At 41.3% G+C, this 15,851-nt stretch overlaps 1 protein-coding gene across 1 annotated transcript; it reads right to left on the reverse strand.

The window, feature by feature from the left end:
• Positions 1-3,066: 3,066 nt before the first annotated feature.
• LOC118091499 (oxytocin receptor B-like) lies at positions 3,067-10,076 on the reverse strand. The gene is made up of 3 exons (XM_035128559.3): positions 9,698-10,076; positions 7,367-8,456; positions 3,067-6,641 (listed from the first exon to the last, which is right to left on the reverse strand). Exons 2-3 carry the CDS (start codon positions 8,277-8,279, stop codon positions 6,442-6,444), a joined length of 1,113 nt encoding a protein of 370 aa, XP_034984450.2. The 5' UTR covers positions 8,280-8,456; positions 9,698-10,076; the 3' UTR covers positions 3,067-6,441.
• Positions 10,077-15,851: the final 5,775 nt, after the last annotated feature.

Consider the following 15,851-nt stretch of genomic DNA (forward strand, 5'->3'; position numbering starts at 1 on the left):
GCTTTGTTCCATTGTTGATTTTACATTTCTTTGTTTCTTTTACTGATTGCTGTTCTTAAATCATTGTTTTAACAGCCGTTAAACCACATTTACTTAACTGACAGTCACCATGGGAATAGCAACACTTAGTTTTCTAAGTTAGGGGTTATTTTTTAGAGTTTTAATTCAATCTGGCTCTCTGCTGACTTTGTTATCTCTTGCCCCACTTTTTCTGAATTGTGTTTGCTTCAGAGCTGCTATGGATATGTCCATTTGGGGATAAACCTTACTACAAATAAATGGAGGGCAGTCTATAAATCTTTTAAATAAAATACTTCAAAGAAATACAATTCTTCAGTGAAAGTGTATTCTTGACTGGTGCCATTCTTCTGTACTTCGTTCAGCCTTGTATTTCAGCCCCAGGCTGGTAGCCCTAGGTGAAAATAAATTGCATGCAGGTGAGTGAATGGGTTGGTAGATGAGAGATGAAGCACTCTGCCCCTCCCAACATGCAGCGAAGAAATATAGTGGGTTGCTAACTGAGGGATGGAATTCTCCCTAGCTCTTCTGCCAGTTCCCAGCAGGCTGATTTGTTCATTTATTTGCAGGCATCTAACTTTTTTGGATTTTGTTATTTGGATGCATTCTTACATTAGATATACCTTGGAAGTCAAATAGAATCCATTCTGGAAGTCCGACTTCCAGAAATAGTTCGCAAACCGGAACAGCCACTTCCAGGTTTGTGGCGTTCGGATGCCAAAACGTTCGAGAACTAAGCTGTTCAAAAACCAAGGTACGGCTGAAGTCATTAGGAAGTTCACACACATTGGCAAGATGACCAAATTCCAGAAAACACACACACACACACACACACACACACACAGGCAGAAGTTCACAACATTGTTTCTCATTTTAGGAATTCTGACTGCAGAGAAAACTCTTATCTTTCTAACCAACAGAATTTTTTCTATTTCAGAAAAGAATAATTTGTGGGTTAGGAAATATTGAGAATGAAGCCATGGAAATATAATGGCTGAATACAATGGTGTGTTAAACATGTGGTGCTATCGTAAAACACTTCTGCATTATTGCTAGCTTTGCAAATAAAATACTGTGCAGATCGATAAAGGCAATCCATTTTATGACATTAAAATGAGTTATACTAGATCTAGGTCACTGCATTTTATTTTGTTCAATAAGATCAGCAATGAAACATACATAAGTCAGATTATAGTGAGCAAAGTTAGTGAAGCCAGAAAAAAGATCTGTGAGGGGGAAAGATGAAGGTTCACACCACATTTTTATGAATGTGGGGGTCAATCCAGCTTCATCTTCCACCTGCAAGTAGGACCAATAGCTCAGGTTGCCAAAATTTGAAATCTAGTGTGATAGAGTGGCTAAAATTCTATTGTTGTTGTTGTTACGATTGGTATATACCGCCCTTCATCAAAAGATCTCAGGGTGGTTCACAAGATAAAAATACAAGATAAAAGCAAACATAAATAGTTAAAAAAGAAACAACATATCTATAATCCCTCCCTCTCAACAGTAAACCCAACAGAATTGATTTCCTAATAGTCATGCATAGGATTGCAGAGTTAGTTATCTTGAATTTGGTGAATTAAGTCAACATTTTTGGAAGTAATTCTGGTTGAAGCAAGAAGCAAACTTCTCAGTGGAGCTTTTTTTGCTGGCTGCCACTGGTGGAGATACAAATAGATGCACTTCCACCTTCCCACTCATTGGACAAAACAAATGGGGAGTTTTGTGTGAGTGGAACGATCACTCTATGGGTGGAGGCCAGTGACGACCATCAGGGCTGGGAGGAGGACACTTCCACCCCACAAAACAAGCAAACCAAGAAAGGGAGTGTGGATTGCAACCTAGATCATCATCATCATTATTATTTTAGAGGAATGATAAACTCAGCTTGGGGAAGGGCCATAGATCAGTGACAGAGCACATGTTTTACCTGTCAAAGGTCCCTGGTTCAATCCCTGGCAGGTAGGACTGGGAATGACTGCTGTCTGAAACCCTGGAAATCCAATGTCGGTCTCTGTAAATGAGTGTGCTTCAATTTTGTTGTTGAAGTACGACTCCCATCATTTCTGGCCATGGAAAATCTGGCTCTGGGTGATGGGAGTTGTAGTCCCAGCAACATTTGGAGGCTCAAGGTTGAAGAACACTGGTACAGACAACACTGTACTACATGGACCTGCTGGTCTGCCTCGGAATAATGCAACCTCCTATGTTCAAATCCCTGGTTAGCTATGAAGCTCAGTGGATGCCTGAGGAAAACACATTTCCTTCTCGTCCTAACCTACATCACACTGCTCTGACAGAATAAAAATTCAGCTGTCGGCAGTTGTGGCTAAACAATATTCAACACAATGTCTTCCAGATGTGTCTGAACTACTACAACTTCCATCAACTGTATGTTCAATAACATCTGAAAGGCACTAGGGACCACCCCTGCAATATTGTGATTCAGCTGGATGGTTCATTTCTCAACCTTGTGAAGTAGAGAAGAGGGTTTGAGTAAGAGGAAGAGGAGACTTTAAGATTCCCATTCTTGGAAAACATTTCCATAAATAATGGCAGTCTTCAGCTGGGCTTTAATCTATTTGTGCTGCCTCTGCAATTATAGAGACAGAAGAACAGAAGCACTCACACCACCATTCAGATTTAGAAATAATAGGTGTTTTTAAACCTGTTTAGCTAATTCAAAAAATAAGCATTTTGGAACGAAGAGGGGTATTGTAAATTGTTTGGATCCAAAGATCACATTGTGTAAATGAAATACATTTGTCCACATGCAGAGGGGATCACCAATTCCCTTCCCCATCTGCAACCCCTGAAAACTGGCTTTGATTTGGGATGTGCTCTGGAGACGTTGGAGGGGGTGTGCAGATGAGGGGGGAATTGGCAGCTACCTTGCACAAGAGGAAGGGCCTTAGATTTGCACAGCGGGGTCTTTGGATCCAAGCCAGCTTATGCTTTGTTTCTTTGACTTACTTGGCAAAAGGTCTCTCATAAATAAGGTTTGTTTTGGTTTGCAGAATAGAAGGTAGGAGACAACAAGAAGAATGCTTTGCAAACTTTAAGCCACAGCTGGAGTCAGATTTATTTTTTCTTGTGCAAATAAATAAGGAGAATTGGAAGTTTTACAAGACACATGGAACAATACGCAGTGGTTGTCATCTGGGTAGACTGAACCTTCCTGGTTTTTAGCAGTGCTCAAAATAAAGAGGGATTTGGGGACTTTATGGGTCTGCGGGCCACATGTTTGTGACAGCCAGATGGGTGGCTCCAAGCTCTTATAAAATACTGTTCTTCTACTGTAAGATGCAGAATTGCAAGTGACTTTCAACAGTTTCAGGGATATTACACTTTTTCTGAATGTTAATCCCACTACGCTGATATGGGTGAATGTGATGTAGCTGCTGTGTCAGGGGAAAGGGATGGTCTAGTTCACCTAAGAGACCTTTGGGAGGAGGAATTTCAGGTGATCCTTAAAACTAAAAACCTGTAATTTATTTATACACATGCTTACTAATGTGAGTGTAGTTGCCCATTAGTATCCACGAAACGTGAGAACCCAGAGTGCTGAACTTTTCTTTTGGATTGAAAGTGCTTCAGTAGGGAAGTGGCAACACATTGCCAAAATGGTGGTGACAATAATTTTTTGTTTTTGTCTTTTTAAAGTGTTATGGTGCTGTAACACTCTTTTATTTAAAGAACACCTATAATATTCATTAGTATCAAAAGGGAAGATTTGGAACACTTAAATTCCCAGGATGTTTTATTTTGTGCCATAAACCAAATTCCAAATTTATGCTGCTGTCCTGGAGACAAAAACATACAGACTGATATATATCTATAGACTTAAATGTTGTTATTTAAAATATAGTATTCATGTTGTTAAACATATGGTTTTTCTATCAAAGCTCTATACCTGATAATTGGAATTACATAGGAAGCCACAAGTCATCATTAGCTATGCATAACAAAAATGATTCTGAATTAGGTATGGTGCTAACATTTTAGAAAACAAAGCTCATTTGAATGGTGCACATTCTCATCAGCTGGTAGACTGCTGCAAAGCCCATCTGTAACTTTGCACAGTTATTTTCAGAAACAAAAACAAACTGATTTAACATGTGATATAGTGATGTATATACATACCCACACCTGTAATTTGGTTAAGATTAACAAAATTTGAATTTATAATTATCAGTTTTCACTGTATAGTGCCAAGGCTCAATGTGATCGACAATGTGCTAATTATTTGTTTAAGCATCCTTCCTTTAAAAAAAAAAGTGTGTTTAATAAGGGCAAAAAGAAAGCTTTAAAATTTCTATTTTGTTTTGCCGATTGTCAGTCTTCCTGTGCTGTGAGCTGCAGAATGGGACACAACTATACTGTATCCCATAATCAGAGAGCTGCCTGTCCCTCCCGAAATATTGTCATTATCATAATGGCATTATGTACCATCCATAGTTCAATGGCCTACCCAAACTGATGTGAATTTTAACCCCAGATCATATATTTATAAGAGGAAGGCATTCATATCAGCAAAAGCTACCTGCATGAGGCAGTAATTTGATCATGAAGGAACTATAGCTCAGTGGTAAACCATCTGCTTTTGCACCCAGAAGATCCTAGCTCAGTCTCCAACATCTCCAAGTATGACCAGGGGACTGACTGCCCTGCCTAAAATCCCAAATAACCACTGCCAACCAAGTAGACAGTATTGGTTGCTGCTTAGCAAACAAAGTTTGCTATCTTCCTACAAGTTTGCACTCTTGCAAGTCCCCACTCTTTGTTTCATATCAAAGTTACAGAAAGATCATCGTAAATAACTGACTACTCCTCTCTCAATTAATTCAGATTAAGTGCATAATTTCCTTTGCCAACAGCATGGGGTTTATAGAACACAATCAAGTACTAGAGGGCCCACAAAGAGATATTGTGATAATGTCCTCCCGGGACTGTGGTTGTAAGGAGCTGCCCGGGATGTGAGTCACAGTGTAAGCTGACAGCCAGGAAATAGGCCGCAGTCCTCTCACAATTTTACAAAACATACGTTTGTAGAGCCAGATGTCAATACCAAGAAACTGAGTGCCCTTGCCAAGTTTTTGAAAGGGCAGTGCCAGAAGCTGATTCATTGGTCACAGCATGTCAAATCCTCTGTGCATGTCGGTAGAGGAGATTTGGAGAGACTAGAGAGGAACAGAAGGTGAAAAACTAAAGGTTGAATTAAAAGGTAGGAAGCAGGAGTACAAGAAAATCCCGAAGAGTAAAGTCTGGCAGGCAAGACTCAAGTTGGACATTCTAGAAGTAATATGACCATGTAACAATGGGATTTTATACTCAACCTTGCAGCGTTTCACTGGAGCCACCAGGGACTTTAATAACTCATTTCTGTTCTGCTCACTGACATATCTATCCCTTCCTGCCCACAGGACTAGTAGGAGTAAAATAAACTATAGCTCATAAACCAAATTTAATAGCCAGCGTGCTTCATAGTCAATCTTACTTCACATAATAATTCTGTAAGCTGAGGTCAGTGCTCCACAGCTTTGCCAAGATCGTGCCCAGTCTATGACTAGGCATGTACAGTGGTACCTCGGGTTACAGACGCTTCAGGTTACAGACGCTTCAAGTTACAGACTCTGCTAACCCAGAAATAGTACCTCGGGTTAAGAACTTTGCTTCAGGATGAGAACAGAAATCGTGCTCCGGTGGCGCAGCGGCAGCGGGAGGCCCCATGAGCTAAAGTGGTACCTCAGGTTAAGAACATTTTCAGGTTAAGAACGGTCCTCCAGAACGAATTAAGTTCTTAACCTTAGGTACCACTGTATTTTAATTAGAGTGGAGTGTGCAGCTCACATTAGCTCATATGTAAGCACATTACCTGGTGCTCAATGAAGGGTATCTGCAGTACATGAAATTTGCAAATAGGACAATCACTAATGGGAACTCGCTTTCTCTCTCTCAAATACATGATGGACATGATGGCTAGCACTGATGGAAACTGGAGTACAAAAACCTATCTAGAGACAGAGGTTCCCCCACCCTTCTCTAAAGCGTGTTGTATTGTCATATTACTTAAAAAAAAAGTGTGCTTGGTATAATTTGTTGAGATATGCATTTATCATGGCAAAGGTCTTAGAGACATCACTAAACTTGCTGGAGGAAGATACAGAACTGAGAGGAGCCTATGAATATGTGTAGTTTGAGATGTACCTTGGTGTGTATGGAGTTCAGCACTTGGCATGCAAAAATATTCACATATAACATGCCTTTTATATTGTGCTGGGAATTTTTGAACCTTGAGTATATTTTTTTCAAAATACATATATAAAGAAAATACATATATAAAGAAAACATGTGCACATACCCATATTAGAAAAATGGTTCAAAGAAACAAACATAAGCCAAAAAGGCAGAAGTTTATAATTACACAGATGTGATATTGTCTTCAGATTCTTTCTCTCCCAAGTTAACACTGCCTGTAATGGTAGATTCTTCGTGAGCTGCAGTGTTGTCCTGTATTGTTTTTGAACAACGTGGTATTTGACCACAAAAGTACATATAAATCCATGGATTAACACAGCTGTTAAGATTCCCTAGGAGCATAAGAATGGCTATTACTGGACCTGAAAGGAAAAGAATTTATAAGTCATTCAGGGAAGACAAACAAATATGTTGCAGGGGAAATGATCTCTCTCTCTCTCTCTCTCTCTCTCTCTCTCTCTCTCTCTCTCTCTCTCTCTCTCTCTCTCTTAGTGAAAAACTGATTTTTATACCCTGAACAGATGTTTATGCCCTGAACAGTAAACTCCCTCTCAATAAAAGAATGTTAATAAAAGATATACATAAGATTTTTTTGATCCCATTGATCTTCAACCAATTAACTTACTATAGATTTGTTTGGGAGTGGGTGAAGATTTTCCAAATGTTTTTAGAAACATTTTGCCACAATTTGAAAATTCGGTCTGTATTTCTCTAGAATCAGATTATTGTTCAATTCAACGTAAGTGTTTCTCATGCACTATAGACTATTTGTAAGATTAACAGGAAATGTCTCATTCAGTTTTGACTTGAGCAAATACTCCAGCTGATCTGCTCCAGTTGTTCAGAAATCATAATGGGCGTTACATTCAGCGGCCCAAATTCTGAACCAAAATTCTACTCATTTAAAAACAATTGATTTCCTGTCTTTGTTCTTTAAAATGGCAAAGAAATGCCATTTGATATATTTTCTTATTAAGCCGTTTAATATCATGCCCACATTTAAAACAAATATAAATTCATCCAGATATTTAAAATATAGCAATGTGATTATTATTGGCTATGTATTGAGCAAGGTTATTGGCCTTACCTTCAGTCCTAGCATCACTGGGGTGCCAGGCAGTCCACAGCTGTGCGATGAAAAAAGGTGACCAACAGAAAATATAAGCCACAACTATCACCACTGTCATCTTTATAGTCTTGATCATAGCCTTCGATGTACAACTTGCATTGCTTCCCTGGCATGGCTGCATTTGCTTCTGATTTGTTGCTTCCAATTCATTGCAGCTTTTCAAATGCATATGCATTTGGATTGCTCGGCAGATCCTCACATGACATAGGATGAGGATCGCTGCGGGGAGGAAGAAAATAGCTATGGAAATCCAAGTCACATACACCTTTGTGCCCCAGGGTTCAATGAAGTCAGCTTGGCAGTCAAAGATACCTGGGGATACCTCTCTCTTCCGAAAGATAAATACCTGGGGAACGCTGAAGACCAGAGAAATGAACCAGCTTGTGCAGATAGGAGCGTTCCAAAGAGCCGCCTTCTTTGGAAAAGAGGCCATGGGGTGGCACACCGCTTGGTATCTATCCATTGCCATAACCACGATCATATAGGTGGAGGCAAACATGCTCAACAGCTGGAGATAAATGATGGTTCTGCACAGAATGTCTGGCCCCATGAAAACATCTGTAATTTTCCAAAAGAGCTGCGGAAGGACTTGGAAGAATGCAACCATCAGGTCCGCAATGCTCAGGTGAAGCAGGAACACATACATCCTAGACAGCTTCATTCTTCTCCTCCATAACACCAGGATGAGGATGATGTTGCCCACCGACGCTGTCGCAAATATTATTCCCAGCACAGCGATTTCTACCAGAGCTAATTGTTCATTTCTCGATTGCCTTTCGGGAAGAGCTGGTGCATTTGTGGAGTTGAGAAAACCGGGAAAGAAAGAAATGCCAGGCTCATAGTCATCTTTGGAAAATGAGAAATTCTTCATAATGCAGAAGAGCTACTTTCAGAGAGGGTCACTTAGGTTGGCAGCCGTGGAAGGCAAGCTATTAAATATACCGCCAGTTGTTTATGTTTCAATGTGTCTTGGAACATATGGGTTCCCGCACCAGTGGACTTGAATTTAAAACTTTCTCTCTTGTCGTCCAATAAAAATATCTAAAAACTAAAAAAAAAAAAACAGCAACTTTACTCTTAACAAGGAGATCTTCATGTAACTTGAGAAATTGCGGTTGTCTTAGCCAGGAGGAAAATCAGAAACACACACATACACTGAAACTTGTTGGCTTATAGAAAGTAAACCACCTATTTGCATTGACATCCCAAAATAAAAGCAGCCAAATTCATGCTTATACATTTGCTTGTGGGATATTTGCCTAGTATCTACATGACAACTGTGTTCTTTAATGTACCGTAATTCTCATCCTCATGTAATGACAAAGCTTTCTTCATATGTACATGGAAAGGCTGTGCACTTTTTCATTAAAAAGGAATGAAAGACCCCAGAACAAAGAAGTAGGCTAAAAAACAATATATTCAACAAGGGGACCATATTTTCCCGTTAACTTTGTTCTCCCACCATAAAAAAGAGTGCATTCACTATAAAAGATGTCTCCAAAATAATCCTAGTGCTCCATTGGTCTTTCCTTGTACAAAATTAAATATCACTATTGGAATTACTTTGTTCATACAACATAAATCCTTGTCAAGGTAACCTAGAACTACACATCTCTTCTTGTATTTTTCACATTGAGCAAAAATACAATGGAGGATGCAGATTTAAAAAGTGCAGATAAGATATTCTTTGCCGTTTGAATGACTCCAGCTTGTGAAACTGCCAAGCAGATTTACAGCTCTCCAGCTTTCTTCTTTTCTTGGTAATGGACTACATAGTTTTATTGTAGGAAAAACTACTGTTGATTTTGGGAAGGGCATGGCTGCTTCATACATTTACATTTTTAACATGTAAATATTAGTTTGTAACTAATACGCAATGCATAAATGCAACAAAAATGCGATAGCATATACACAATTTTGTAGTGGTTCCTCATACCAATTCTTCCAGAATAGATTCCCAATGAGAGTATACTCGGAAGCAAACACAAGGCTGCCTTGCCAAGTATTGTACAAAGCAGCTCCACAACGGAGCTAAAATGCTACACCTATCGCTGTAGTCTCTACAGTATTATCAAACAGAGGTGTGTAATATTTTGGTCTACTTCCTGACAAATATTCCCTCAAATTCCCCCCTTTGCTCCCCGCCCTACTATCATAAATATCAAATGGTCCCAAGCAAACATTGTCCCTTGTTTCTTATTTCCACCAATTTAAGGCATGTTGTGTATCGGCAAACTAACTGGTCAAGTATTCTGTCTGTATTCATTTAAAAAAGGCTATAGTACTTACTTAGCTTTGCAGGTGTTGTTAAGTCTTGATAATCAGTGTCCATAAAGCAAAACGAATCCACGGTATCCTCAAAATGATCATTCCCCTGCCTGCTTAAAGCTGCATAGCAATAACTGAGAGACTGAGAAATATTTCTCCAGCTTTGATTCTGGGGGGAAAGGGGTGGGTGGGGGACGTCCTTGCATTTGTTATATTGCAAACTCTTATGCACTTCGGCTTCTCTTGGGTCAAAAATTCTTCCACAGTGAACACTTGAGGTTTTCAAGAGAAAATACTCCTAGTCACCAGATGCATGAAATTGCTGCAAGTTCATCAAATCCTTCCCTTTAACATAAACATAGCCTCATGTTTTCCGCTTCTCTTTTATAGTGTGCTATATATTAATGTTGTTTGGACTAGAAATGTAAACTGATGTTCCCGAAACAGCAAAAGCCTGGCTTCTACAATGGCAAAAGTGGCCACAAATGGCATGCCATACATTAGTGTTCAGGTTCCTTTACATTTACAGGAAGTAGTAGCTGTTCACAGTCCAATATATTTCCGAATGCATTTCCGGAACATATAGTTTCGCAGGTGATGCTTGCAGATCTTCACGAAACAAATCAGAAAGCCACTTATAATTCAGCTATGCATTTCTTCCACTGCTAACCTGAAAGCACATCCAACACAAGTCTAATGCACATGACTGACCCCAAAGAATGCTGGGAAATGCAGTTTATTAAGGATGCTGGGAATTAGAGTGCTGTGAGAAGGAAACTATAGCTCCCAGGATTCTTTGGAGGTAGTCACATGCTTTAAGTGTGCATTGAGTGTGCTATAATTGTATGGCATGGATCTGTCCTAAGCCAAACCTCTTCCGATCCCCCTTAAATGCAGACTGCCAAGATCCTAAATCTATTTTAGATTTCATGCATAACCACGTGCCAAACCACATGCACCAGTTCTCATGTTACAGTTACTTATGAATGTGGACACATGTGAGCCACATCTAAGGATTTTGCATCCTCAAGGACCTTGAGTAACCAAGATCTTGCTCTCCAGGGTTTCTGCAGCAGGCAGTTTGCCAGTCCCTATTGACCAAGACGACATCTGCGTCCTTGGCTAAGGGCTCAAGCCGTTTCTGCCAGTTTGATAACTTCTTTGCTGAGATTATTCCAAAATCTGCGGGGGGGACGGGACAAGTGTGTGCACCTGCTTCTCCATCTCTCACCACAAAAATGCCAACACTCAGGAAACGGGCGGACATCTGTGAACCTGCACCATTCCTTTTCTTTCTTGTGTTTGAATAAAATAAAACACAACAAGGAAAGTGCATAGTTCTTTGGATCAGGTTTTACCTTTCAATGCAATTTGCCTTCCTGGCCTCTTTGTAAATGAATGGAAAGGCCAACCCGATCTCCAAAACTGAAATGCAGAAACAGTTGTGCACTACTATCATGTTTTCAAGGCAGATATCACATTGCAATCCTGTGGTACACGCTACAGCTTTATAGCACATTTGAAGCACATTCTTTTCCCTCAAAGAATTCTGGGCACTGGAGTTTGTAAAGAGTTGCTAGGGACTGTAGCTCTGTAAGGGGGTAGACTACAGTGCCCGGAATTCTTTGAGGGAAAGAATGTGCTTTGAATGTGCTTTAAAGGTATAGTGTATACAGTCATACCTCGGTTTAAGTATGCTTCAGTTTGAATACTTTCAGTTTAAGTACTCTGCAGACCCAGAAGTGTTTACTTCCAGTTCCGCCACGCGCACATGCGCAGAAGCGATCTGCGTGGTTCATGCATGCGCAGAAGAACTCTATCGGCACTTTGCACATGCGCGCTATCGCCACTCGGATTAAGTACTTTTCGGGGAGCGAATGGCACCCCGGAACCAATTAAGTACTTAATCCGAGGTACCACTGTAGACAGCTATTGGGTGTTTCCTTCTCCCTTTGGAAATGTGGGGGGGGGGATGAAGTGGGAATTATGACTGCAGACGGAGGATCATGCGAAACATATAAAATATTAAATCATTAAGCTCACTTTGTGCTCATGAGATATATCACATTACAGTGAGTTTTCAGGTTCCCAACCCCCCCCCAAAAAAACTGGATATAAGGGTCAAGCCAGAGTTAATGTTTGACTCATAGAGTTGCGTCAAGAATGCACAAGCAAACTTCCATAACGATGTATCAGTTTTTAAAAGCTGATTTTCATTTTTCCTTCTCCCATTGAGAAATGTGTGCTGGGACTACGACCGCAGACCCTTCCAAATATGCAATGTTCAATGAAGTTATCCCATTTTTAAATGAGCCAAAATACATTTGGTCTATTAGACCAAAGACCTCACATAACTCGCCCCATAGAACATATGGGCTTCTGCCACCTTTTGCCCCATTATGGTGTTTTGCTTCAGAACCTCTGCCTCGGTTTTTGGCTCTGTTCCCAATACACTGTTTTTTTAAGAGAACTAAGTGAAGCAGAGTCTGTACAGACTCCGGGAGCCTGGAAGAACTCTAGAAGGCCTCTTGCTTAGTTTGGATGGACATTCGATATCCCCTAACGGGGGAGAGGAACTATGTTTGCTAGAGGAAAAATAACAAAACCAAGGTCCTTAGAAGTATACAAATACATTAGAATAGTAGTAGTTGTTCATTTGTATTATAATAAAATAATGGGGTTATCGACCAGTTTAAAATATTTTGTCCCGTTGTCCAAAAATTGATGAGTTTAAAAAAAGTTTGCCTACCGCATTGAATTCAGACTTATTCCTAGGTAAATACATACTGCAGCATGAATATAGATAATATTTTTTAGGAAACTTAACCAGGCAATTTTTCTCAGTTAAGCACAAGGGAAAATATTTCTCTAATTTGGTTTTTTAACTGACTTTTTAAAAAAACTAAATGGTGAATTTAAAATTCCTTGCAGCTACATGGGGCACTTTGAAGTGGCAGTTCATTCTGGATTCTGTGCTATGCATACATGCAAGTTTGGAAAAGTTTCCACATGACATTGTCCTAATCTGAAAGTTTACCCATATTATTCCCCCCATTTAATCCAAATTTACAATTTCTGTGGAAAAGCCAATAAGTAGCAAAACAAAACATATAAATGGTAAATCTGGAATTAATTGGGGTAGGGGAGTAAGGTTGGCATTTTGGTTAGGTTGATGCCATGTGGATGCTGCAAAAATAATAAAATAATAAAAAATGAGCAGCACCAAGTACAGAAGAAGCTGTCACGTGGAGGCACCCACAATGAATAGCTTAGAATAGTTTCTCCCTTGTGTGCAGTGATTATCAACCACGAAATGTATCGCAAGACCTTTACTTGATAGTTTGGCTAAGTAGCCAGGATGTTTCAATAGGAAGAGCTGTTGACTACTTCGTCATTAGGATAAAAATAGGCTCTGCGATATCTGGGATTTTTCAGTGTGATTATGGTAACATAAACATAGTTCCTTCTAGGAACAGAATGATTGCTAGCAGATGTATATAGCCGTATAAACAAGATTACCAAAGGAATGTTTATAGTTTCAGCATGCAGGAATATGAAGGGAGAGTATCAGACAAGGGCGTACCCACCATGGGGCAAGTTAGGGCAGCTGCCCTACTCTAGAAGCAGGGCTGGTGGGCAGAGGCGGAGCACAGCCCGGCGGAGCGCGAGTTCGCCATTCCCGCCGCGCCGCACCCTCCCTCCAGCTCCCCGGCGCGCCCTCAGGCAAGGCCAAGCACGGCGGGGAACCAGAGAGCGCGTCGCGGCAGGCGGGAACGCTGAACTCGCGCTCCGCTGGGCTGGGCTCCGCCTCCGCCCACCAGCCCTGCTTCTAGGGAGGGGCACAGCCCAGCGGAACCAGAGAGCGCGGCGCGGCGGGCGGGAACGCTGAACTCGCGCTCCGCTGGGCTCCGCCTCCGCCCACCAGCCCTGCTTTTAGGGAGGGGCACAGCCCGGCGGAGCGTGAGTTCGCCGTTCCCGCCCACTTTGTGGCCCCTCCCCTTCCGTGCCTTGGCCCCTCCCCTTGCCCCCCCTAGTTTTGATCCTGGGTACGCCCATGGTATCAGAGATTCTGTATCACAACCCTCTAGATTTTTTTACTTATCAGCTGCACCTTCATTGATAAACTTGCAATGGTTTCATATTATATTGCACTTTTTTTTGGTTGTTGGTTGGATCCAACCTTAGCCATGCTTAGAGTTGATCCATTGAAATCAGTTTAACTTAATTTAGTAATGATGACTAACGTTCAGTTGTTGATTTCACTAAGTATACCCTAAGCATGACTAAGGCTGCAGTCCTAATCCCACTTAACTGGGACTGGGAGTAGACCCCATTGAATTCAATAGGACTTACTTCCAAGTAGACATGGCTAGGATTGTGCTGTAAGTCTGAATCCAGCCCAGTATTCTTCACATCCATTATTTCAGTGGATAATTTCTGATTCTTGCATCTCCTTCCTCTAAAATATGATGCCCTTGTAACAGCCAGTGTGGTGTACCGATTCAGTGTACCGAATGTTGGACTAGGACCTAGGAGACCAGGGTTCAAATCCCCACTCAGCCAGGAAGTTCACTGGGTGACTTTGTCAGCAACTGCGTCCCAGCCTAAATTAATTCACAGGGTTGTTGTGAGGATTAAATCAGGAGGGGAAGAACCATGCATGCCATCTTGAGCACCTCGGAGAAAAAGGTGTGTGTACAGTGAGCAGTGTGTGTGAAATTGAAACAGCACTGTGGAGTTTGGAAGAGACAAAAACAAAACCAGATGAGTTTCCTACCAGAGTTAGCTGTAACAGGTTTAGCTTTGGAGGGGCTGAGCACATTTGTTCTAGGGACCTCCTGCTTACTATAAGAATGTATGTTGTATGCCTGGGCTAGGGAGCCTATGGTCCTCCAAAATGTTGCTGGACTGCATTTCCCATCACCCCTGACCATTGGCGATATTGGCTGAGGCTGATGGGAACTGGAGTCTAGCAACCTCTAGAGCGGTGTTTCCCAAACTTGGATCTCCAACAGTTTTTGAGCTACAATTCCCACCATCCCTGGCCACTGTTCCTGCTAGCTAATGATGATGGGAGTTGTAGTCCAAAAACAGCTGGAGACCCAAGTTTGGAAACCCTGCTCTAGAGGAATACAGGTCCCTCAGCCTTGCACTTACTCCCTACTTGGATAATTAAAACAGATTATACCAAAGTACGGTGGTACCTCTAGTTACAAACTTAATTCGTTCCGGAGGTCCGTTCTTAACCTGAAACCATTCTTAACTTGAGGTACCACTTTGGCTAATGGGTGCACAATTCCTGGGAGAGGGCCGGTGCTAGGGTTTTTTGCGCCCTAGGCGAGATCACCTTCTGGCACCCCCCCCCCAAAAAAATAAAAAAATAAATAAATAACTAAAATAAAAATAGAAAATAGAAAAAATTAAAATAGAAAATAGAAAAAAATAAAATAGGAAATAGAAAAAATTAAAATAGAAAATAGAAAAAATAAAAAGTAGAAAAAATAAAAATAAAATAAAAAACAGCTGAGAGGCGCGGGGAGGTGGCCCCAGGTTCGCGCTCCCGCACGCCTCCAGAGCTTCGCGCGGGGAGCGCAAGCCTGGGGCTGCCTCCACTGCGCCTGTCAGCTGAAGCCGCTCTCCAGAGAGCGGCCTGAAGCTGCTCAGCACCAGGGGGTGGCGGCCAGGCTGGCCAGCACCCCCTCCATTCTGGCGCCCTAGGCAGCTGCCTAGGTCGCCTGAATGGACGCGCCGGCCCTGTCCTGAGGTAAAGTTCTTAACCCGAGGTACTACATCCGGGTGAGCGGAGTCTGTAACCTGAAGTGTTTGTAACCCGAGGTGTTTGTAACCCAAGGTACCATCCTAATTCTCCGGTGTAAGCAAAACCCTTTAGTGCTGGTGTTGCCCCTGGGATTTCTCAGTACTCAAAACAGGGAGTGCCTAATAATACTTTTCCAAAGAAAAGAAATACATCCAATTACTATTGTTACCATTAGATTAAAAAATCAGATGTAACTGTGCTCAGATAACTTAATCAGACACACCTTCTATTTCCCTCCAGTTCACAAACTATAAATCAAGCAGGGGAACTTGAACCTTAATCTAACAAAGGAGGAAGAATAGTGGCGCAACAGGAGATCAGTACATGACTCTCTTTATCCCCTGGGAGATCCTATCT

This window comes from Zootoca vivipara, chromosome 9, assembly GCF_965207765.1.
Source record: "Zootoca vivipara chromosome 9, rZooViv2.hap1.1, whole genome shotgun sequence".
NCBI lineage: Eukaryota > Metazoa > Chordata > Lepidosauria > Squamata > Lacertidae > Zootoca > Zootoca vivipara.

Excerpts from the sequence above, each read along its gene's own strand:
- LOC118091499 (XM_035128559.3), bottom strand. The coding sequence starts at position 8,279 with ATGAAGAATTTCTCATTTTCCAAAGATGACTATGAGCCTGGCATTTCT. Across the intron at positions 6,642-7,366 it reads CAGTGATGCTAGGACTGAAG|GTCCAGTAATAGCCATTCTT; the intron begins GTAAGGCCAATA and ends TTTTCCTTTCAG.